This window comes from Squalius cephalus, assembly GCF_949319135.1.
Source record: "Squalius cephalus genome assembly, chromosome: 12".
In the NCBI taxonomy this organism is placed as follows: domain Eukaryota; kingdom Metazoa; phylum Chordata; class Actinopteri; order Cypriniformes; family Leuciscidae; genus Squalius; species Squalius cephalus.
In genome coordinates this window covers 3,593,944-3,618,615 of record NC_137133.1, presented here as the reverse complement: position 1 = coordinate 3,618,615, position 24,672 = coordinate 3,593,944, and the positions used below count along the sequence as shown (strand labels likewise).

The following is a 24,672-nucleotide window of genomic DNA, read 5'->3' as shown; positions in this document are numbered from 1 at the left end:
TTGACCTTCATGAACATAATTGTTTTACATAATCAAATGGAAGAGACGCAATGTAACTCTAAACTCAATTGTGTTTCAGATGCTTTCACGTATCATAACCTCATCATCAGCAGAGAGAAACTGCTTCTCAGAATGCACACATAATGAAGGACATAAAGACAGAGGATTGTGAAGCTATTTCACTGGAACTTGGTCTTCATTACATTTATATCGTGTTCAATGTTGATTGTTACTTATTAATGTATTCAGCTAACCTCTGTTGTTAGAGCACTGTCATTTTTGCTACAGTCCGCCATGTCAATATAAAAAAATAAAAGTACCTAATTGACACAACATGCTGTTTTTTGTTTTGTTTTGTTTTTTTAATGTAAAACCCAAATAGAGGAAATAAGATATAAGACCAGGCAGAAAGAGGACTAAAAAACAGTATTAATAAATAATTTATAAAAAATAATATTAATAATAGTTCATTCATTATGACATTATCCAATTTAGCATAGTACTCCATCAGGTACATTTACAGTATATTGCACACAACTCATTTTTACTTTGCAATAACATGATGATGTAATTTTACTTCTTGATAAATATATGCACATGATAAATGGCACAAAGCTTCATGCGCTCGTCATCTCGGATTGAAACGTAGCTAATGTTATTCACAGTGTTGTGGCTGATCAGTGTAAGTGTAAACTCTCAAGTGATTTCGATCTTCTTTCTCATCTGAATGGTTTGTGGAAAACACTTGAGTTTTGCCAGAGACTGCTCCCAGCGCCTAGAACACAACTGAGCGTCTCCATACTTGAAAAACTGCTGAAAACTACTTTTAATGACGAAATATTTACGTACATATTTACAGCAGGTCTATTCGCAGGGGATTAGTATTACCTGAGGTAATTTTTCCGGACCTTTTTACTTAAGGTAAAAGTTGCCATAACCTTTACTGACACTATCCGTAATAATTACTGAGATGCACATTCGGACGGGACTAAAATCACAGAGAAGCTCTGGTAATTATTACTTTACCCCACCTCTCCATGTTAAAGTCCCGTCTGAATAGAGCTTAAAGGGGTGGTATAATGCCCTTTTCACAAGATGTAAAACAAGTCTTTGATGTCCCCAGAGTGTGTATGTGAAGCTTTAGCTCAAAATACCCCACAGATATTTTTATATAGCATGTTAAAGTCCACATGAAATCAAAATTGACCATATTTACTTTGTTTGCCTAAATTGATCGTTTTGTGGTGAACAATTCATCCATGCAAGTCAATCCACACAAAAAAATTTTTTGGCTTCGTAATCTTTAATCAAAATCTGAAAATGCCCCTCCCCTCTGCATTGGAGGACCTTCTCTGATGACGTAGGTTTGAGGAATTGGTTTGGGCAACGCTTAACCACTCCCCTCAAACCGTTAGTCTGTTATGAGCAGAGATGGAGAGGAGGAGCGCTAGAGTAAAACCCTGCCCTCTGTTCAATATTCCGTTTCACTGGGAAATACGTCACAACACTGGAGAAAAGTCGTTTGCAACTTCCGGTTCACGCGGACTTTAAAGTTCAAGCTTTTTGAGGGTGAGCAAAAACACACCATTTTGTGTCTGGCCCTTTAAATGCAAATGAGCTGCTGTTCCCGGCACAGGGGGCGGAGCTTCAAGAGCTTGTGTCCTTTTACCTCACACACACATGCCCTGGAAATTTCTAAAACTTTTAGCCTTTTCATGTTCAAACCAGAGTCAGAAAGATGGAAAGACTCAAGAAGAAGTGACAACATTTAGACAACATTTCTGAATGGTTAGTTGGTGAATTTATGTAACTTATGTGTGGTTATCTTCTAGTCATTGATTAGCATATTCTGTCTTAATAATCTATAAAACATGTTCCGGGGGCGGGGTTTATGTAAATTCTAGGGTTGGTGACGTCACTAACCCGGGAGGAAGCTTGTGTAGTCTCTACCAGCCGTTTGTTGTAGTCCTTAAAAAGCGATTTCTTTAAAAACAAATATCTCCCTTTGCTTTGAACTTTGAGAGATGTAAATTTGCAGATGTTGTTTATGCTCAAACAGCAACATTACACACTAACTAAAGTTAGAAAAGTCAAATCATATTCAACCACCCCTATACTATACTATAGTATATGGAAACTATACTTTGTGCACATTTTAGGGGGCAGTCCTTACAAGTGGAGACAAAGCACCTGGGTGACAACCTTAAACAAAGCATGCAAATGAAGTAAGTTATAGAAACCCGCCCCAGACTCTACAAATCCTAATCCAATCAGCATAACTATTCGAAGAATGGGACAGAGCCATTAAAGACAAAAGGTGAGAGTATCGGTAATCTGACTCATTTGACTTACAATAAAGAGAACAGGACTGGCAGGAACCTCTTGATAAAATCTTTGCTTAACAGAATCCTTTAACCATAAATGCTAAATACAATCTACTTCACCTTAGTTTATCATTTGATATTAGGCTGTCATAACGGAGGATAATCAGATCTTAAACAGATTCTCAAATTTGTAATCCCACATACCCTTTGAAGGACATTTTCCAGGCCATACGACACAAGCCATATATATATAACACACATAATGAGTGATGCATTTCTAAGGATGACTGAACCCTGTGTAACCCTGCTCATAAGAGTAAGGCTGTCTTCATCCAGACATCATCCAATTTAGCATTACTAGTACTCCATCAGATTTACAGTATATTGCACAAAACTCATTTTTACTTTGCAATAACATGATGATGTAATTTCACTTCTTGATAAATATATGTGCATGATAAATGGCACAAAGCTTCATGCGCTCATCATCTCGTATTGAAACAAAAAGTGTGTAAACGTAGCTAATGTTATTCGCAGTGTTGTGGCTGATCAGTGTAAAATGGCAATAGAATTGTAAATAATGAAGTGATGACTGAATCAATTTATGCTTTTTAATTTTTTTATCTTGGTCACAAGAACCTGGCAGGAGTGGGATTGTCGCCTGTAACGTCAAGGATGTTCTTGTACTTGAAATAGAAGAAGGATTCAAGCCTCCTTCAACTTTTCATCTCCTGCGTTCCACCAAGTGTTGCAGTTTGATGTTGAGATACACTCACCTAAAGGATTATTAGGAACACCATACTAATACTGTGTTTGACCCCCTTTCGCCTTCAGAACTGCCTTAATTCTACGTGGCATTGATTCAACAAGGTGCTGAAAGCATTCTTTAGAAATGTTGGCCCATATTGATAGGATAGCATCTTGCAGTTGATGGAGATTTGTGGGATGCACATCCAGGGCACGAAGCTCCCGTTCCACCACATCCCAAAGATGCTCTATTGGGTTGAGATCTGGTGACTGTGGGGGCCATTTTAGTACAGTGAACTCATTGTCGTGTTCAAGAAACCAATTTGGTCATAAAGGGATGGACATGGTCAGAAACAATGCTCAGGTAGGCCGTGGCATTTAAACGATGCCCAATTGGCACTAAGGGGCCTAAAGTGTGCCAAAAAAACATCCCCCACACCATTACACCACCACCACCAGCCTGCACAGTGGTAACAAGGCATGATGGATCCATGTTCTCATTCTGTTTACGCCAAATTCTGACTCTACCATCTGAATGTCTCAACAGAAATCGAGACTCATCAGACCAGGCAACATTTTTCCAGTCTTCAACTGTCCAATTTTGGTGAGCTCGTGCAAATTGTAGCCTCTTTTTCCTATTTGTAGTGGAGATGAGTGGTACCCGGTGGGGTCTTCTGCTGTTGTAGCCCATCCGCCTCAAGGTTGTGCGTGTTGTGGCTTCACAAATGCTTTGCTGCATACCTCGGTTGTAACGAGTGGTTATTTCAGTCAAAGTTGCTCTTCTATCAGCTTGAATCAGTCGGCCCATTCTCCTCTGACCTCTAGCATCAACAAGGCATTTTCGCCCACAGGACTGCCACATACTGGATGTTTTTCCCTTTTCACACCATTCTTTGTAAACCCTAGAAATGGTTGTGCGTGAAAATCCCAGTAACTGAGCAGATTGTGAAATACTCAGACCGGCCCGTCTGGCACCAACAACCATGCCACGCTCAAAATTGCTTAAATCACCTTTCTTTCCCATTCTGACATTCAGTTTGGAGTTCAGGAGATTGTCTTGACCAGGACCACACCCCTAAATGCATTGAAGCAACTGCCATGTGATTGGTTGATTAGATAATTGCATTAATGAGAAATTGAACAGGTGTTCCTAATAATCCTTTAGGTGAGTGTATATCAATAACCATAGGAAAAAATTGTGTTAATTATGAATTCTATCTATACAACCTAAAATAGGTATGTTTTCTTACCTAAAATTGAAAATCATCCCAGGAAAGATTCAGGCCTTTTTCCACCGTCATTCAGATGATGCAGTTTGTTGTTTCAATTCTAAAAACAATAGTGTTAATTATGAGTTCCATTAACAACCTAAAAATAGGAACTTTTCCTTACCTGAAATTAAAAGTCATGCCTATTTCTACTTTCCACCTTCATTCAGATGTTGCAGTTCGTTGTTTCTTTAGGAGGAAAAGTTTGTGTTAATTATGAGTTCCATTAACAACCTAAAAATAGGAACGTGTTCTTCCCTGAAATTGAAAAATCATTGCAAGAATGATTCATTTATTCACATAAATAATCTGACTATGAATCCTAGGCTAATAAATGTGTTAGAAGGAGTTTTCGGTTTGTTCCTGCGTGTTTGTCTCTATTCTTTCTTATCATCTCTTCAGTGTTCAGCGCGAGACTCACTTAGTTCCCGCCTTTGCAGTTCTAAGAGTTCTGTGACATCATAGACAGCAGAGGGCAGCAGCACGCGACAATTTGTTCTCATGACAACCAGATGATTGTCGGAAAGACGTTCAATAAACTTGAAATGATAAAGAAACAGCTGCTAGCTGATTGTAGCAAACAGTTAGGCCTAGCCTAGGCTACTACTCAAGTTTAATGATGTTTGTGGAACATAAAAAATATTTCGAAGAATACTGGTGTTAACATGGAAACCTGTTCGTGTGTGTATGTGTTTCTCACACACACACCATGTTGTAAATTTGACAAAACTGTACTTTATGACACATACTCATCGTGAAAAATATTTGTATAAAAAGTTGAAATATTTTATTCACTTTAATCTGGTGAATTTGTGCACATTTCATTAAAATGTAATAGGCTACATATGTGACCCTGGATCACAAAACCAGTCATAAGTCGTACTTTTATATTTGTAGCAATAACCAATAATTAATTGGGTCAAAATTATCGTTTTTTCTTTTATGCCAAAAATCATTAGGATATTAAGTAAAGATCATGTTACATGAAGATATTTTGTAAATTTCCAACCATAAAAATATAAAACATTTATTTTTGTGAGTGAATGCAGCACAATCGTGAATATAAATGGACAACTTTAAAGGCCAGTTTCTCAATGTTTCGATTTTTTTGTACCCTCAGATTCCAGATTTTCAAATAGTTCTCTCTGCCAAATACTGCCCTATACTAACAAACCATACATCAATGGAAAGCTTATTTGTTCAGCTTTCAGAAGATGTGTAAAATTGATGTGGTCCAGGGTCACATAAGAAAGAAAGAAAGAAAAAAAAAACATTTCTAAATTTACCATACAGGAACATTTCATCAATTGCTCTGTTTATGAAAAAATAAGTTGAGTATATAGCAAAGCCTGTACTTTTCATTACAGCTGAGTTTGTTAAGGTAAAAGAATAAAAAAGGACAACATGCACTTAAAAAAGCAGATTCTGTTCCTTATAATTGTGAAGTCAATTCTATATTGACAATAAAGTGTGACATTTTAGTGTGACATTAATATTATTATTATTTTTGTAATTAAACTGTTTAAGCTAAAAAATGTGTTTTCACGTAAAGGTAAAAAATGTGTTTAAGGTAAATTTCAGGTAAAAAAATATATATATACTTTTTTCCTCAACTACAGACAATGCCCTATGTGGTACAGTACAAATATTTTGAATGTCCTTTATTTTCCTATAAAGAACCAAGATTTCCCCTTATTTTGCTTTGCTTGAAGTTTCATATACAGTCAAACAAATCAATGTAGGCTATTGAATCAGGAGTTTCTAAATAACAAAGACATGCAAACTGCAGCCTACAAATGACTTGATTTTTAGAATTAAGTTGATGTCATTTAACGACATTTGATTTAATTTAGTAATGTTGTCGTGTTTTCATTTAGCTTCAAGCTTGTAAACTAGACTACTGTATTACTCATTGCGTAATTCATTTGAGACTCTGTCCTGAGGGCGTTTTGAAGGAACAACCTGTCTCAGAATCATATCTAAGCATGACAATGTGTGTTACTAACTCTAACATAAAAATTATCTCAAGTTTTAAGTAGGCTAAATAATAAGTTTGTGTAAAACGGTATCTTCCTCGACAGGATCGCGGAGCGGAGAAAGAACGGCGTTTGGGGAATAATGTGACCAGGAAATGCGAACAGATTTTTTGACTGCAAGCAATAAATCACCTTCTTCCCTGTCGACAGGGCTGTGCCATCTCGTGACAGCGGTCAAAGGGGTTTCTCAAGCTCACAGAATGGACGAAACGCTTCGTCTCAAGTCTATTCAACATCCACTAGAATGAGATTGACCCTATGGATCACTGAAATGCGATATACTGCTTCATTTTAACTTGATCTAGGCTACGCATACGGGACTGATGAGCAATTTCACGATGGAAGACTTAAGAGAAAGGGTTTTATTGTGCTGTCAGAACACTTTCTCGTGTTTCAGAGACCCTGCGGATGACCCCTCACCTCCCACCGTGAAACCGCGTATTGAAGTGATAAAGAAGGAGTTTGCGAAGGCGCCTGTCCGGGAGTTACCGCCGACACCTGTGGAGAAGCCCGGCTACGTTTACGTCGCGCTGTACGACTACACGGCGCGCACGGATGATGACCTGAGCTTTAACAGAGGGGATAAACTGGAGCCTCTCACTAAAGGCGATGACTGGTGGCTGGCGAGAGGAATCACCGGGATTTCGGCGAACAAAGAGGGATACATTCCTGCTAACTATGTTGTACCCGTGGACAGCCTCGATGCTGAACCGTAAGTTTCTGTGGAAACCCTGAAACTGTATGTGACATACAGTATGTCAGTCTTAAAAATTCTTTAAATGGATTTAATATAGAAGTAGGTCTACCTGTGATTGCATATAATTCATGTTTTTTTAAAGATAAGATCAGTTTTAATACAGGGGATCATATTGTGGTTTTGTTAGGAAGTAGGCTATTTCCCTGAATGACATAACATAAGACATTTGGCATTATCAGGAGTCAGGAACCACAAATATCCCCCCATTGCATTATTATAATACATTATTCAACAATGTATAGGCTATGGTAGTTTAATGTAGAACGGACAGTAAAACTCTCACATAGAAATTTTCATTTTTGGGTGAACTATCCACGATCATTATTCAACAATGTATAGGCTAGTAGTTTAATATAGAACGGACAGTAAAACTCTCACACAGAAATTTTCATTTTGGGTGAACTATCCACGATACATATTGATGCATTTTTGTATTGTGATTTATTGTGACACAATGTATTGTTACACCCCTAGTCAGAAATGATCTCTTGCCTTTCTCAATGCACATGCCATAAGCATAACAATTATAGGCTATTTACCTGAGTCCATGACCTTCCTGAAAATCACAAACAGAATTAGTCATCTCTTTTTAATTCATACCAGCAGTACAAACAACTGGCACTGTATGAAGTAGCCTAATTGTATAACCGGTATTGTAATGCAGTGCTTCTCAAACCTGTCCTCATTGTATAATAGGGAGGGACCCCGACCACTGCACATTTTTAATGTGTCCCTCACCTAACACTCCTGATTCAACTCATCAGCGAATTAGAAAAGATTTCAAGACTTGAATTGGGTGTGTCTGATAAGGGGGATATCCAAAATGTACAATAGTGGGGACATGTTTGAGAAGCGCTTTTGTAATGTATAAGAGTGTATTGTATTTGTAATGCATGCACCCTGGACGTCCTAGTAATTGAAACCAACTCTGCATTCAGCAATATGAGGATTCCTGGCGGCAGATTCTATTTCTATTGTCTGTTGATTCTTTAAGGGAAGCTGGTTAATGTTCAGTGGATAACCAGGAAGTATTGAGCCTGTTAATGATTCCTAAGCTCTGTGCACTATAAGTGCCATAAACTGATTTAAAAAAAAAAAAAAAAAAAAAAATAACACTCTAAAAATGAGTAAATTGAAATAAATTGTTTAACATTTTTATTTTATTATGCTATACTTGTAATTGAGTTATTGAAGATGGTTCTTTCTTTATCAGTAGTAATTCTGATAATGATCAACATTTGTTGTGTGTGATGTTCTCTCTCACTTAAGGCTAGTATGCTTTGTCACTTTGGCACACTGAATAGTTTCTGTCGTATGTATGTACTTTCCAGTTTTTCCAGTTCTGCCACCAACTACGTAATGTGCTTGAGTGTAAATGTGTTTTGTAGCTATTAGACATACTTTCAGTCATGTAGTCTGTTGACAAGACTTTATTACAGTTCATTGCACTGCTGGTAGGTGACAGCATCATGTGTCAGCAAATGTTTAGCTAAAGATTCAGACATTACTAAAACCTGCTGGACACAAGGTCTCTGCAATGTGTATATGTCACCAATCATAAAAACTGAGGACACCAAAGTTTAGTTTATGATATAATAAGAATTTCATAGTCTTTGTTTGAACTTGCCCAATTGTTATCTAGACCTGCAGTGGTTCAGAAGGCATTATATTAGGCCCTGTTTACACCTGGTATTAAGATGTGTTTTAGTCGATTCGGATCACAAGTAGACGAGGGAGACACATTCCCGTTTACATCTGGTGTTTAATCCGGCTCTTTTGTCCACTTTCAAACACTTCTGTCCTGATTTCTTCGAGGGAAGGGTTTATGGGCGGGAAAATGTTTGTTTTTTTTCAGCTCTTTCAATCTGATGGACAAAAAAGCTTGAGCAATTTTCATATGAATGTGACCAGAGACAACGGGAAAGAGCAGCAGCTTTAGTTTCTGCTTTGATAGACACAAGACCAGCCGAACACTGTGAGTGTGTGTTAGAAATCAGGAATGATGAGAAGAGGACATTGTGCTTGGTACGTTTTTCATCTTCAAACTAAACTTGGTTCCTCAGCCGACAAAGTTTAAATCCTGTCTGGCTAGCGCGCTTCCCATAATGTGTATGCATTAGATCAGTAGACGAAGAGAAGACGGTCTTTTGAGGCTGTGTGAAATGCATTCCACCACATGAGCTTTTACTCTACGAAAGCAATCCTGTATTTAGCGTCGTCCACTTGTGGTCCGATCGACCAAAACGCATCTTAATACCAGAGGCCTATACCATGAAGCTGGTGTAGGTGGCTAGCCCGATATGTTTCAGTGTAGTTTGCGCCAACCCTGGGTTTTAGGCACCATGAAAGAGGTTTGGCTTTTAGCAGTGTTCATCACCATAGTAACATGCGCTCCACGGCTAACCTGGTCTGGGTCAGGTTATGTTCCAGGTAAGAGGTTGAACTTAAAGCTGAACTTGGACCAATCAGCTGTGAGCAAAGTGACACATGTCTGATGCAATAGTCACTCCACCTGTTTCTTCTTCAAATTAAAGATCACTACATAGCAAATGATTTTTAAAGACAAAATCTTCTGGCTTTTAGTAATGCTTATTTAGAATAATAATTTTGTATACCCTTAATCGATCACACATGTACAATTTTAATTTATCAATTATTATTACGCACAGTTTAAATTAATAAATATATAAAGGTAATATAAATACACTGTAGAATCTATAGATAAAGCTATAAAATGACTACATGTGCGCTTAAATGTTCAATTCTCTCTATACCTTTATCAACTAACTAACTTCACAAGTTTTACTTGCACTGATATAGCAAGACTTTTTCTTTTAGTTGTCCTCTTTTATAGACAGCTATTTTCTTCTTCTTCTTGTGTAAATTTGTTTAAATTCTTAATTGTTTAAATTCTTATTTTTCAATCTCGTAATATCCGGCAGAAGAGAGAAATGAATCGCAGTTTCACTCCTTCTCAGCATGTGATTGGCTGTTCACACCTAAACTCCTAAACTCAGGATCAAAGCCTGAGTTGACAGAGAAAGTTGATGATCAGCATCATAAGCCTGGTTGAACTGGTTTGGTTTTGTCAACTCGAACTCGATCCTGTAACCCTGAGTTTGTTCAACTACCATCATGGTACAGGCCCCAGGTGTGAACAGGGCCTTACACTGGATGTGAAGTGGCAACCAGCACATTAATATTTCGTACAGAAGTAAACTAAATTGTCCTTAAAATCAAACATTGAAATGTATTAACATTATCAGGAACGGCACAGGCCTAGCAATTTGCCAATTTTTTTAACATGCCATAAGCTGAATAGGAAAAGTAACAATCTTGCAAACTCATAAACAACAACAGAAGTGTGAATTATCAGTCTAACATATGAAAGAAACACTGGGCTAAATATTGCATTACTAAATATTGTGTTAGCCATAAGACATCAGTTTTTAGTACAAAGATTTCAGTACAACAAAGGAAAAAGGAAAAGCACATTTTATTGTGTGACCTCTAATATTGGGTGATATCAAGCTCAAATAACGTTGTGCTGCTCTTCCACCGCAGATGGTATTTTCCAGAAACGAAGCGCTTGGATGCCGAGAAGATGTTGATGTCTTCAGAAAACAACAATGGAGCTTTTCTAATAAGAAACTGTGAAAGCCAGGCAGGAGAACTCTCACTCTCAGGTACATTAACCTATTTTGAATTCCTTAATAATTTTCACACGTGCAGCTGTGAAACTATACATGTTATTATGGGGTTGTTTTTTGACGTCAAATAATTTTTTTAAAAGAAAAATCTGTAAAAAGAACTATTGCGGTCAAAAACTTGACTCTTCTGCTATTTTCTAGGCTGATATGGCTAGGAACTATACTCTCATTCCTGCGTAATAATCAATAAACTTTGTTGCCGTACCATGATTCCAGCAGGCGTAATGATATGACGCAGCGCCTGAAAATAGGTCTAATAGGTTAGACAAACTTAGTCCCGGTCACGTTGGAAGTAACCGAGCTGGGGACTATTTTCAGGCGCTGCGTCATATCATTACGCCTGCTGGACCCATATCATTACGCCTGCTGGACTCATGGTACGGCAGCAAAGTTTCTTGATTATTACGCAGGAATGAGAGTATAGTTCCTAGCCATATCAGCCTAGAAAATCGCAACTTTTCATTTTCCGTCGATCTTAGTACACGATGTAACTACAGAAGAGTCAAGTTTTAAATAGGAAAAATATCGAAACTCTTTGGTCATTTTTTTGAGAGAGCTGCTAATGGTCCTGTCCGATTCAATGATCTATGCTAAGCTATGCTAAAAGTGTTACCGCCAGACCCGGAGATCGGCTGAATGGATTCGAAAATGATAAAACTCAACTGTTTAACTCTGGGGGAGATGTAAAATGAGCCTATTTCCAAAAAAAGTGGAGTATCCCTTTAACAAAGATTAATTATATTTAATTTATACACTAAAGACTTTGCAGTTTTATCTTACATTTGATTATTCAATTTCTGTACCTAAATACTGTTAGACTAACCTGAAAAACATTGGCTAAATTATTGTTTATTTCATTTACATTTACATTTATGCATTTGGCAGACGCTTTTATCCAAAGCGACTGACATTGCATTTCAAGGTACACATTTTACATTCTTATCAGTTCTCAGTTCTTTCATTTGTATCTATTGTATTTATCTATGATTGTAATTTGTTTATTATTTCTATGCAGATTCACTCCCCTAAAAAATCCCCCCAATCATTCTAAAATTATTAATTCTTTCCAAATAAAGCTATTCGTCTGGTGAAACTGTTTTCTACATATCCATTTTTTCCCATATCATGCAGCCCCAGTACATACTACATACATTTGTTTTGCAGAGATTGTTGGTTATGGCCACACGATCTGTTATTTCCCGCATCTTCACATGTATCAGCATATCTTTGATAACACTTTAGCTTTAAGAAAAAAAACAAAAAAAAAAAAAAACGTTGAGTTCACAGATAAGTATATATATTTATATATGAGTTCTCCTTAGTTCTTTGTCCTGTATCGTTTGTGGAAGAGTGGTTGTGTTTCTCCGTGAACTCCTACTTGTTTTCTTATATAATAAAGTGTTTCTGTGGATTCTCCGTCATCGTGCGCTTTGTATACAGCCACCGCGGGACACTGCCCATGTAACGACTCATTTTCATTTGTTTTTTAATTGAATATACACATACCAGCAGCAATCAACATGATGTGATCATTATTTTCATCTCATCTTACCAGTAAGAGAATTTTTCCAGTCAGTAATTTGCATTTGTTTCATGCTAAAATGTGGATGTTGTGTTAAAAGATTTATCTGTCATCAAAAGCACAACTTAAGGTAAAGAATTTGAAATGTTTTTTCAAACCAAGGCTGGTATATCTGCTTCCTGATTAGTGACAAGAAATATAAACAAGTGTTTCCTCATTCCAGAGTCTTAGCGTCATTTCACATGTTTTTTTAATTGCTCATAATCTTCAACAAAATTGACATTTGAAGATCATGAGGTAAACTTGTGATGTAGACTCTGCTCAAGGTGCCTGTTTATAGCACAGCCAGTGTCACTGATTAGTGATTACTCACCAACTTATTAACACTTGAATGTATCCTGAGCTTTCAGTGCCACTCCCTGTATCACAGATCGATCTCAGACTACACAAGGAGCACAGCCTAATTCCTCAGTCCACCAATGAAATAGTGTCACTTTATTTCTAGATTTAAGAGTGTGCACTTTGTTCTCAGATAATGTTTATTGATTGAAGGGCCATTCACACCAAGAACAATAACTATAAAGATAACTGTAAAGTAGGGCTGGGCAATATGGTCAAAAATATTTTCATGTTAAAATTCTTCATATCGATATTGATAATTATCACGATAAATGATAATTTAATTATGTAAATTTCCTGACTTGACGTGTATCTCCGGCACAGTTTACAGTGCAGGCTGCAAAATGTTTTTCCCTTTGTTTGTTTATTGTATGTATAGCATACTTTTTGTATACTGTACATTTTGTGAGATTTCAATCTGTTTGTAAAAAACTGTTATAAATTATTACTTGTATTACATATTATATGACTTGAGACATTTGACAGGAAAATTATTGAGCAAGCGCATTAAAGTAGGGTGGGTTCTGATTGGCTATCAATGTTTTTATTTTTTAATCAGCTGAAGAAAACTGTTTTGAAGTTGATTCCAACAATATTGTTCCTCTGTGCCATTATAATTAAAGTTGTAATGTGGACTATTCTTTTAAATTTAGACAATTTTCTTAAGAAAAACTATTTTCTTTTTTGTTATCATTATAGCTATGGTCCTTGGTGTGAACGGGCCTTAACAGTGGATTGAATGCCTGGTTTCCCCCAGAGTAGATCAGTTGGGTAGATCACAATATTTGTTTTATTGTTAAAGTGGTCTGCCATCTAAAAGTTAGAGAACTACTAATATACTGGTCTGTGTAGTTCAGTATTGGAGTACTGTGGTTATAGAGTAAAGGTAATTATTACTAGTTCAAGTCTAAACGCTTTTTTAAATATAAGGCTGAACACTTTCCGCAATGAATAGATATCTCAATCTACAGTCCCATGGTTGCAATCGCTCATTTTAATGCCTTTAGATATAATGGTTTATTTTTCTATTGTGGTACAGCAAAATCAGGACTAGAATGTATGTGAGCAATGTGATCCAATTCAGCCATAATAATAAGCAAAAATGGATGACTTTAGTTAAACATCACATTTGTGTTTCATTTTTTATTGCTAAAATAAGAGTTCTAAACTTTATTTGTTTGAGCTACGCCCTCTACTGTACAGGCTGTGAAGTTGCATTTCCTTCAGCTTAATGCTTATTCATTATGGTGAGAAAGGGCCTTTACATTTGCCAAAATGTAAAAAAAAAAATAAAAAAAAAAATTTGTTTGTTTTTTGTTATTAAAAACAAGCAAGCAAGCCCAGCCCAGCTGAGAGAAAGTAATGCAATGCAATACTTTTCATAAAAAATAACTAAGTAATGCATTCAGTTACTTTTTAGGGAGTAATGCAATATTGTAGTGCATTACATTTAAAAGTTCCCTGCACTGGTTACTTTGAAAAAGCTATTTATGTTTTCTTATTAGTCCATCTTTCATCATGAGTTCTGTACTGGGTTTCTTGATGTGCTCTCTGTCTCTTTTGTAGTGCTGCACCAAGGAAAAGTGAAGCATTATAAGATCAGAAAGTTGGATAATGGTGAGTACTATGTGTCAAGGACTCAGAATTTTCTCACACTGAGAGATCTAGTGGAGCACTACTCCAGATATGAAGATGGCCTCTGTGTTCGTTTGGCAGAACCCTGCAAAAAGGTGTGTAACATTCTCTACTACATCGATCATTTGTTCTGTCAAAGAAAAGTTTGAAAGTTTTTTTTTTGTAGCAAAAAAATAATCAGTGAGTATTATTGAGTAAAATATTGTTCTTTCTCTTACTTGATAGTATACATACATAAATAAAATGACATGATACCGGTATATTAATTTGAGATAATTATTTGTTCGAAGAATGAGATACAATGATGAAATTATACAAAAATATTTGACCTCAGAATACAGCAACTGACCTATTAGAATAGTACGTCAGAGAGCTATTCAATTCAATTTTCAAATGAATATTCAATCCAATACATATTTCCTTGCTTTTGTTTGTGTGTACTAGACAATAGCTCCAGAAACCCATGGTCTGTCTTATAACACTGTGGATCATTGGGAGATCTCACGTTCCTCTTTAAATCTCCTGAGGAAGTTGGGAGCGGGGCAGTTTGGGGAGGTCTTTGAAGGCAGATGGAATGACACAACAGCTGTTGCAGTCAAAACACTCAAACCAGGTACATATACAAACAGAGACAAGATGGATACACATATGTATGATAGACATAATTCCAAACATACATGCACATGGCTTGATTGTAGGGCTTCTGTATGTGTTATAGGAACTATGGATCCAAAAGACTTCCTGCGAGAAGCTCAGATGATGAAGAGACTCCGTCACCCCAAACTAATCCAGCTATATGCCGTCTGCACTAGGGAAGAGCCCATCTACATCATCACAGAGCTCATGAGCAACGGAAGCCTTCTAGAATATCTGAAAAGTAAGACACACTCGCATGTGCTGCACGTCTGCATGACAAAAATCATAATTGTCAGGTATTTCCCTCAATATATTCATTTTGGATTGATAGATTTTACATTAAAATACCCCACCTTTTATGTAGGGTAACTGTAGACCATATTCTTGTACAGTACAAGTTTTTGGATGAAAAAATTCTATGGAAAATTTATTCAATTATACACAAAAAAGCTAAATGAAATACAAAATGTTGGCACAACAGGAGCAGGCTTTAATCAATAAGTTTCATAATTAGCATCAGCTGTAATTGTGATGTACACAATAAGTGATGTTGAATTCTGTGTTTTTTAGGCTGATATATAGGAGTATATAGGATAATTATTGTTTGTGATTATTATGGATAATACATACAAACATAGAATATTGTTGTTTCTGTCATTTTATAGAAAATAATAGGCCATTGAAGTTTGTTTGTTAAAACAGGCTTTTCCATTGGTCAGACTTCCAAATTTCAAACAATACAATTGGTTGAGTTAATATTGCTTGTTGATTTGGCCCGGGCGCTCAAACAAACAGAACAAATGTTTTGATTGAGCCACAGTGTTTACACTTTTCTGAGAAATCAACCTATGAATGGCTTAGTTACCAGTAAAGCACTGCTTTGATGGCAGAAGGGGTCATGTACAGACACGGTGTTGGAGAGAGGGAGGAACACAGTTTATTATTCATTATTAATTATTATGCTTCCTTATTGCTATATTTTAAATGTCAATCATGAATGGCGTTAGTAGCAGGTATAATACAGTTGTGGTCACCTTGCAGAATCTGCAAGGCAATTTTTATTTATGTTTTAATCAAAATAAGAGGGACCATAAAATGCCTTAACTTCTGAAGGGTAGTAAATGTAGTAATTGGGAAATATGATCTTTAAACAAAATAAGAAAAATGGACACATTCTTGGTTTACAGCCGCAGCTCTTAATGCATCATGTTGCCTCAGTTAATGTTTGCAGCTTTTGTATTAGTTGTGTTTGAGTTAAAGTCTAGACCTAGAAAAATGGACCAATCTCCCCATTTCTTTGATGGGCATATGACCCCTGTTTCATATTTTTTTATCTCAATACAATTGTTAATACCTTCTACTGGAAAGGACAGAAACCAAGAATCAAACTCACATCTCTCTATTAGTGTTACTCGATCTTAGTGCTGCATTTGATACCATTGACCACAACATTCTTTTAAATGGACTCGAAAATGATGTTGGCATTAGTGGAATTGCATTAGCATGGTTTAAATCATACTTATTAAATGGCTTGGTTGAATTCTAATGTAGAATGCTTCGGTTCAGCCTGTCGGGGTTGTATTCGCTATAACAACCGCCTCGCTCTACATTATACCTTACTTATCTGACCGTTATCAGTGTGTAGCAGTAAATGAAGAGATGTCTTATCGATCACAAGTTCAGTATGGCGTACCACACAAGGCTCAGTACTAGGACCGTTGCTGTTCACTCTGTACATGCTATGCTGATGATACTCAGCTCTATATTTCTTCACGCCCTGATGCAACTTACCAATTCCCAAAATTAATGGAATGCATAGCTGATATAAAAAACTGGATGAGTAGTAATTTCCTACTACTTAATTCAGAAAAAACTGTGTTTCTAATTATTGGACAAAAAACCTCTGTACGTAAGGTTACTACGTTTTTTGTCCAATAATGTGTCTAACAATTGTCTAACAATTGATGGCTGCTTTGTCAATTCTACGTCGTCGGTTAGGAACATGGGTGTGCTCTCCACGTATCTAGCATCTGTAAAACTGCATTCTTCCATCTTAAAAATATATCTAAAGTTCATGCATTAATGACATCAAAGCTAGATTATTGTAATGCTCTACTGGGTGGTTGCCCTGCACGCTTAATAAACAAACTACAGCTGGTCCAAAACGCAGCAGCTCGAGTTCTTACCAGAACCAGGAAGTATGACCATATTAGCCCAGTTCTGTCAACACTGCATTAGCCGCTTTCCGACCAAGTAGTTACAGGAACTTAGTTCTAGGGACTGTCCACTTCTAAACAGTTCTAAGAACTACTCTCCCCCAAACTCGGTATTGCTGTTTGCGTTCGCACTGGCCAAGTGGCCATAGGAACTGGTAGGAGGGGTAAGGGAGTGACGCAAGCACGGTGACTTTTATTTTGACGGAGCGACAGACCTTTATTTTGGCGGCGCTGAGAACGCCAGAGCAAACAATGCTCGCATTCTCTGTGATAATTAGTTAGCGATCTGTCTAACAGTACTGTTTAATATGTTATTAGATAGAACTGTTATAGAAAGTAGACAGTATATGAAAAAAAGTTATTAGCCTATGCCGTGTGGTTGATGTCCAGTGTTGCTAGCTGGGCAGATAAACAATCATGTTTGGCTTGGTCCCCTCAAAGTTGCGTTGGATTTTCTCTTCAGCATAAAGGTTTAGAGACCCATCTATCACTGTTTTCCATGTTTGTATAGTTAGTTTATGGAGTAAATATATAGGCTATAATCTGTGTTTACACATTCTAGCTGTTTTAAAAATGGCGGGTGCTGGTGTTCCGCGTGCGTTCGGTCATCAGCGTACACTAACGTCACGGGTAGTTCCTATAGTGCTGGTTTAGACCCTACCAGAGAATTGCTGTTTCTCAATTCCAAGAACGCAGAGAACGGACTTGTGTTCTCGTGGAGACCGTTCTTGCCAAGCTTCCTTGGAAGAACGAACTCGGAACCGGCCGCAATGACTTCTGGGACACCAGGCGAGTACTAGCTCAAGTCTGCATTCGATGCATCCTCGGTATCAAGAACACATCCGGGTTCTTTCATGCGTCCTCTGTACTTGCGTTCTTGAGAATTGGGTCTGAACTTCGACGGTTATGATGACGTAAAACGAGAACACAAGGACGCAAGATCGCTGAAGAACGCATATTGAGAAACACCCAATGTCTAATATGGCGAGAAGTTTCACTCTCAGTACACTTCCGGCTTCTGAACTGGTTGCAGTTCCTCTCAGATTCCATATGAGGGCGCTCACAGGACGACTATACTATATGGCGCTATACCAATAAAAATCCACTTTTCTCAGAATATAATTTTTTGTCTAGTAATTTGAATGTTGTATTCGAAAGGAGATGTAAATAAATCACACATTGCTGGGTGTTAGATTTTTTTGAGTCACTTATTTGCTTTAAAAAGTCTTTTAAAGTGTCAATGACGTCATACACATGTACGACCAGAGATAATGCTTCACGGCAATCCTTCAGTCACTTTGGTGCTTTCGCGCTCGGCACTTTTTTTTTTTTTCTCGAGGCATCGACAACACAGCTGACACAGGTAAATACACGTGCTAGAAGAGTTTTTGTTTTGTTTGTTTCTGGTCCTGCTTCGGATGCCACGATGCCATCAAGCGGGATCTCTGGTCGTAATCAGTCCTTCACTAACCAATCAGCGTCCATTAGCAGAATGCTAGCGTGTTATGGGCAACAACAACTCAACCTGTAAGAAATCAAAAGGACATAAGTACTCGTTCATTCAACTTTCGACCTAAAACCCATGTTGAACTTGCACAATTTACAATCAGATCTGAGATTTCTCAACGGCAATCGGGTGAAAGAGACAAATTTAGCTGTTTAGCCCCATTGACTCCCATTCATTTTGCACTCATGTCGATCGCCCCCGGTGGAACTCTGGTGGAACTACAACCAAAATTCGGTACAATAGGGCTTAATAGGGAGTGGGCAGGCTCTACGTAGACGGGCTCTGACCCTACTCTGAAGTAGGACCTAAATTAGTTCCTACAAATGGAGTTCCTAGAACTACAATCGTTCCTAGTTCCTGCGGTGCGAACACGCCGACATCCGGGTACTTTAGCCAATAGTTCTAGGAACTGTGAAAAGGTTCCTCCGGTCGGAAAGCGGCTATTGGCTCCCTATTAAACATCGTATAAATTTTAAAATAATGCTGATTACTTACAAAGCACTAAATGGTTTAGCTTCCCAGTACTTGAGCGAGCTCTTAATGCATTATAGTCCTTCACATTTATTGCGATCTCAAAATTCCGACCAGTTGATAATACCTAGAAATAGAATATCAAAATCGACTTGAGTTGACAACCTTAAAGAAAACCCAAACCTTTCGGAGAGTTAAACGCACCACATTTTTACTACTATTTCTTAGCAATACAGTTACAGTACATTAAATATGGGTCTAGTGATTTAGTTTTAGCTTGGAAATATATAGAACAGTCATTAATTCAAGAGATACCAATAAATAATATCCCTTTTATTGACATCAGCATTAAGAAACATATTAAGATATTTAAAACGATTATGAGTACGACATTATAGCGTGGTGGAAAACTAACACTAAACTAAACTCTTTTTCATCTCACCTCCTCACCAGTTTGACCCTATTATGGAACATCAAAATGAAATTCCCAAAAATTAAAGAGAAAGGAATATTAAACTTAAAAGATAATTTTGAAAATTTTCAGAAGTCATACATGAGTCAATTACAAAAGAAATATAATATTCCAGAAAACACACGCTAACAATACATACAATCAAAGGAAGCTATAAAAAGTAAACTTAATATCAATACCTTTGTGAATCAGACAGATGATCATGAATCATGAAATAATGCATATAATCAAAGGTGTGGAAAAATTAGATGTTTAGTGGCGTTAAGTGTATTTGTTTTTGTTGTTTTTGTGTAGATTTGTTTATTTGTCATGTTTTTGTACCCAGTAATGTATGCTAAGAAGAAGATTCTGAGGGCCCAGAGTGTTTTGTTATTGTTATTTTAAAAATCTTTATTTATTTGAATTATCCATATTGAATTATAGCATATTTCATAAAGGTTATTAATAAGCAATAGGTTCTTGAGGTTGGCTTAATTTGAAGCTGCAGTTAATTTGTGAATAAAACAAAATATACATTTTACACACACCACATGTCCTACTTTTTATGTCATATTTTTTGTGCAGTCAAATATTTCATTTTTAATTCAGTAGAGTACTTGACTAAAGAAGCATGCAAAACACTGTTCTCTCTGAGGTTATGATGACCCACATCACAGTCATGGATTCATTTCAGACAAACATGTTGATGGAGGGTCTGCAGCCCTCTTCATTTGATGTGTGTTAACTGTGTGCCTCGGTAATACATCAATTGTATTTATTGCATATTCTCTCTCTATCTTTCTCTCATACAGAAGACAAAGGTGCTTCTCTGCAAATGTCTGATCTGATAGAAATGGCAGCACAAGTGGCTGCTGGCATGGCATACTTAGAGCTGCAGAACTACATTCACAGAGATCTTGCAGCGCGAAACGTTCTGGTGGGAGATAACAATGTGTGCAAGGTTGCCGACTTTGGCCTGGCACGAGTTATTCAGGTGAGAAATAGTCTAAAATTTTATAAGAAGGCTTGACTTCCTTAGCTTGCCTGTAGGGCAGTGGTTCTCAAACGGGGGGTCTCACGCGTCTGTCATGATAGTGTCGCGGACAGCTTTGCTTTTGCTTTGACATCAAAGGTTGTATATTTCAATATTTGGCCCAGTGCTAATCCAATTCTGCTGTTGTTTATTCATTTACAAAACGGTTAATTTCCTTATTCAGCTTCTGTCATTTCAGTAAATTTGCATGCTGTTGGCTCTATCCAATTCGTTTGAAGGACATTCTTGTTTACTTTTGTACAATAAACAAACCACCAATTGATGTCCAATATGAAATCTGGGTTCTGATGCAAACCAGTTGAGAACCACTGCAATAGTGTATGCCCTGATTTTATATAAAGAATTCAAAAAACTGTACTTTTTTCATTTCCCCACTGCATGTTCCCTTTAGATGGACACTGAGGACAGTGGTGAGAACGTTTATGAGGCCAAAGAAGGAGCCAAGTTTCCAGTGAAATGGACTGCACCCGAGGCCATGCTCGAGAACAAATTTACCATCAAATCTGACGTCTGGTCTTTTGGGATCCTACTGTATGAAATTATGACTTTTGGACAAATGCCTTACCCAAGTACGTCTTTATGATATATTATTCATTATTATTTATTGTAATATCTTACATTGGTTCTCCTGGGTCAGTTGTGCCATGTCTGCTTATTATATTGCGTTTTTAAGGCGTATTTTAAGAATACTATCTCCCGCCCAAAGCACAATAACTGGGATCGATTTATTTATTAGAGGATACTCTTTTGTGATCTGGCAACCGTTCACCTGGAACTTTAATGAGAGTAACATGCAGACTAAAGAGTAGCTAAGGTAAATTCCGATTGGTCGGGAACAGGGCTTGACATTCACTTTTTTGCTCACCAGTGGTTTTCCAAAGTTACTAGCCACTCAGTATTTTCACTGGCCACAATTTTGACATCGATACCATGGGGAAAAACTGGTATATTAGGCTGCTGTCACTTTAATACCTGATACACGTAACCATTATACTGTTTTATATAGCCAATATACTTGTCTATGCGCGCACTTTGGGTGTGAGCACAAAATCTGCAGAAATGAGTAAAATTATGCTCAATACACAACAATCCCTCGCTGAAATTCAAGCCCTGTAAGTTAACACCAACAATATTAACATGGGAGCAAATGAAACGAGTGAGTAAAGGGTTTGTGTGTCACTCGCTGTCGGAGAGATGAGAGAGAGAAAGAGCAGCTGGTATTGTGTATCCTGTGGAAGAGTTTCAGTATCGATATATATATTAAAATCTATATTTTTGACAAGATTACATTGCACTTAGTTTATTATTTTAGATGCCTTTTTAAAAGATTACAATTGAAAAATGTATATAAAATTCAAGTAGGAGAGACTGCGTTACACTCCACCGCTGAAATACACTCGCATCTGGCGGGCTGGCGGGTGTTAATGTCAAGCCCTGGTCGGGAGTTATTTAATAAAATAGTTTGAATTACACACACCTTATACCAGCTTTATTATTTTACTCTAGTCCGATGAAGATTGAGACACCGCCGCCACTGCTGAGCTTTTCACATCCGCCTCTCTCATGGTGTGAACACTGTTGCGACTTTTGCATCACAAAAAATGTGATCGGGATGTTGAGAGTATTTTGTACATGTGTTTTGAGAACGAGGACATATCATGCTGTCCATCTACTTAATTTGGCTAGCCTGGCCCTGTACCATGTGACAGATGAATTTGTACCAAAATATACTATAGAGTTTGATTGGATGCATTTCCGTTGACATCAACAACAAGAGACGGGGAGTGATTTCATCTCCTTTTTAAAAAGTTGATAAGTCTCTATATTTGATTAGTTTCATTTTATTATTTGCATTTAGCATTGCTAACTTTTCCCCTTCTGACCTTGACAATATCAACACCAACCACCCCACTGAGAACTATTGTTACATTCTATAATCATGTTGGACCTTGTCAAAGTATTGAAGAGTAATGATGTTGATTTTCTCTCTTTCTCCAGCCATGACAAACTATCAGGTGGTACAACAGTTGCCCAAAGGCTACAGGATGCCATCCCCTCTAAACTGCCCAAAATGTTTGTATGAAATCATGTGCGATTGCTGGAAGGATGTCCCTGCAGACAGACCTACCTTTGAAACTCTGCAGTGGAAACTCGAGGACTTCTTTGATATTGATGTCAGCTCTTATGATGATGCAAACCGCTACTAACAGACACTACTACTTCCACAGCTTAATATAACCGCAGATGATTCAAGTGCTGGGTTTCGACAAGCAAGCCTGAGATGCCATTGTAGTATAAAATGAACAAAATGCCTTTATGCATTCTCAATGAACACATTTAATATGCTCAATGTACTTATCATTGAGTGTTTTTATGAACAAACGGCATTCGTTTAAGCTGATTCGTGTAGCTATTTAGATGTTTAAAAACTTTCTCCCATCCCAGATTAATGTGCAGAGACAACTGTAGGTAACCCATTCATTGGTTGATTTACCTGGAAACTGTTCTGTTGGTTTAAACAGACAGATCGATAGCATGAGTATGTGGCTGTACTATCTTCTCTGTTGACCAGTGACAAACTGGCGAAGGAGTGGGATGGATGTTGTTAGAAAACAATCATAATTTATGCAGTTCTGTTTTTTGAAGCTATTGAATCCAATTTTGCACAAACAACAACACAATTCAGCTTTAAATCATATGTATACTGTGAGCCTTCTGATAGTGTTTTTTTTTGTTGTTGTGTCTATTCAGTCTATGTAGGCTTTTCTTTATTTGTTTCTGTGTGTATACTGTATGCCAGCAAAATCATGGTAGTTTAGTGTCACTTTACTTGCACTCATGCTGGCACCGTGAAGTTTAAACTATTGAGGAATCATTATATAGAGTCTGGGCGACGCATATATGGATCAGGGAGCAGCGTAGCCGGATTGAACAGCGAATGAGTCACTGCCTGTCGGCCTTACAGCATTACTGGCTCAAAGGGACGAATGCTCACTACATACAGTACATTTGCTTACAGCGTTAAGTTTTATGTGACAGTAAAGGCACATCGAGTCTAGACTCATTCAGGCCTTAGTGAAGACTTATTAGATGTATTGTACAGTTATAGTGATTTTTAAATATGTTTAGATCTAAATAGTTTCTTTGAGGTTAATTTACAGACTGTGATTCTATTTCTCTCAGAGGATAAAATATACACTGCCGTTCAAAAGTGTGGGACAGTAACTATTACATTTTCAGAGTTTCCACAAAAATAATAATCAGACAAACTGTTTATAATGTTTGGTGATCAGCAAATCAGAATGATTTCTGAAGGATCATGTGACACTGAAGACTGGAGAAATGATGCTGAAAACTCAGCTTTGCCATCATGAATAAATTCCATTTTAAAAGATATTAAAATAGAAAACAGTTATTTAAATTGTAATAATGTTTTACAATTCAATTGTAATAATGTTTTACAGCCTTGACGGACATAAGAGAGTTAAAAACATTAACACCTAACCAACCCCAAACCTTTGAATTGTATGTGTACAAATATACAAATACAGACCAAAAAAGTAGGCCTACAACTATCATGTATGTTAAATACATAATAGTTATTGTTCTGCATTTGTATTTGAAGGTTGAAGTATATATTTAATATATTTTTAGTAATTCAACAGATGAATAATGTTTACAGATGTGTATTCACTTAGTGAAATAAAACTTTAATTCTTAATATTGATACTGGACTATGGTTTATATCTCCACCACATGGGGGCACTAATAACCCTGTATTTTCAGTTTGGGCTCAAATCAAGCCTTGCTTATTCTTTCACCTTTCATCAACTGACTGCACAAGCACTTTCTTCTTGTTAATAGTTGACACGCTTGCCATTTTATTATTATTATTTTTTTTTTAATGAAAGAGGTATGAAAAAAAAAAAGAAAACATAT

At 37.0% G+C, this 24,672-nt stretch overlaps 1 protein-coding gene across 1 annotated transcript; it reads left to right on the top strand.

Annotated features, from left to right (window-relative positions):
• The first annotated feature begins 6,268 nt into the window (after nt 1–6,268).
• Nucleotides 6,269–23,048, top strand: frk (fyn-related Src family tyrosine kinase). Its single transcript, XM_079888500.1, has 8 exons — nt 6,269–7,087; nt 10,697–10,818; nt 14,330–14,493; nt 14,843–15,011; nt 15,117–15,275; nt 20,492–20,673; nt 21,125–21,302; nt 22,732–23,048. The coding sequence occupies exons 1-8, from the start codon at nt 6,699–6,701 to the stop codon at nt 22,938–22,940; spliced, it is 1,572 nt and encodes a 523-aa protein (XP_079744626.1). The 5' UTR covers nt 6,269–6,698; the 3' UTR covers nt 22,941–23,048.
• Nucleotides 23,049–24,672: the final 1,624 nt, after the last annotated feature.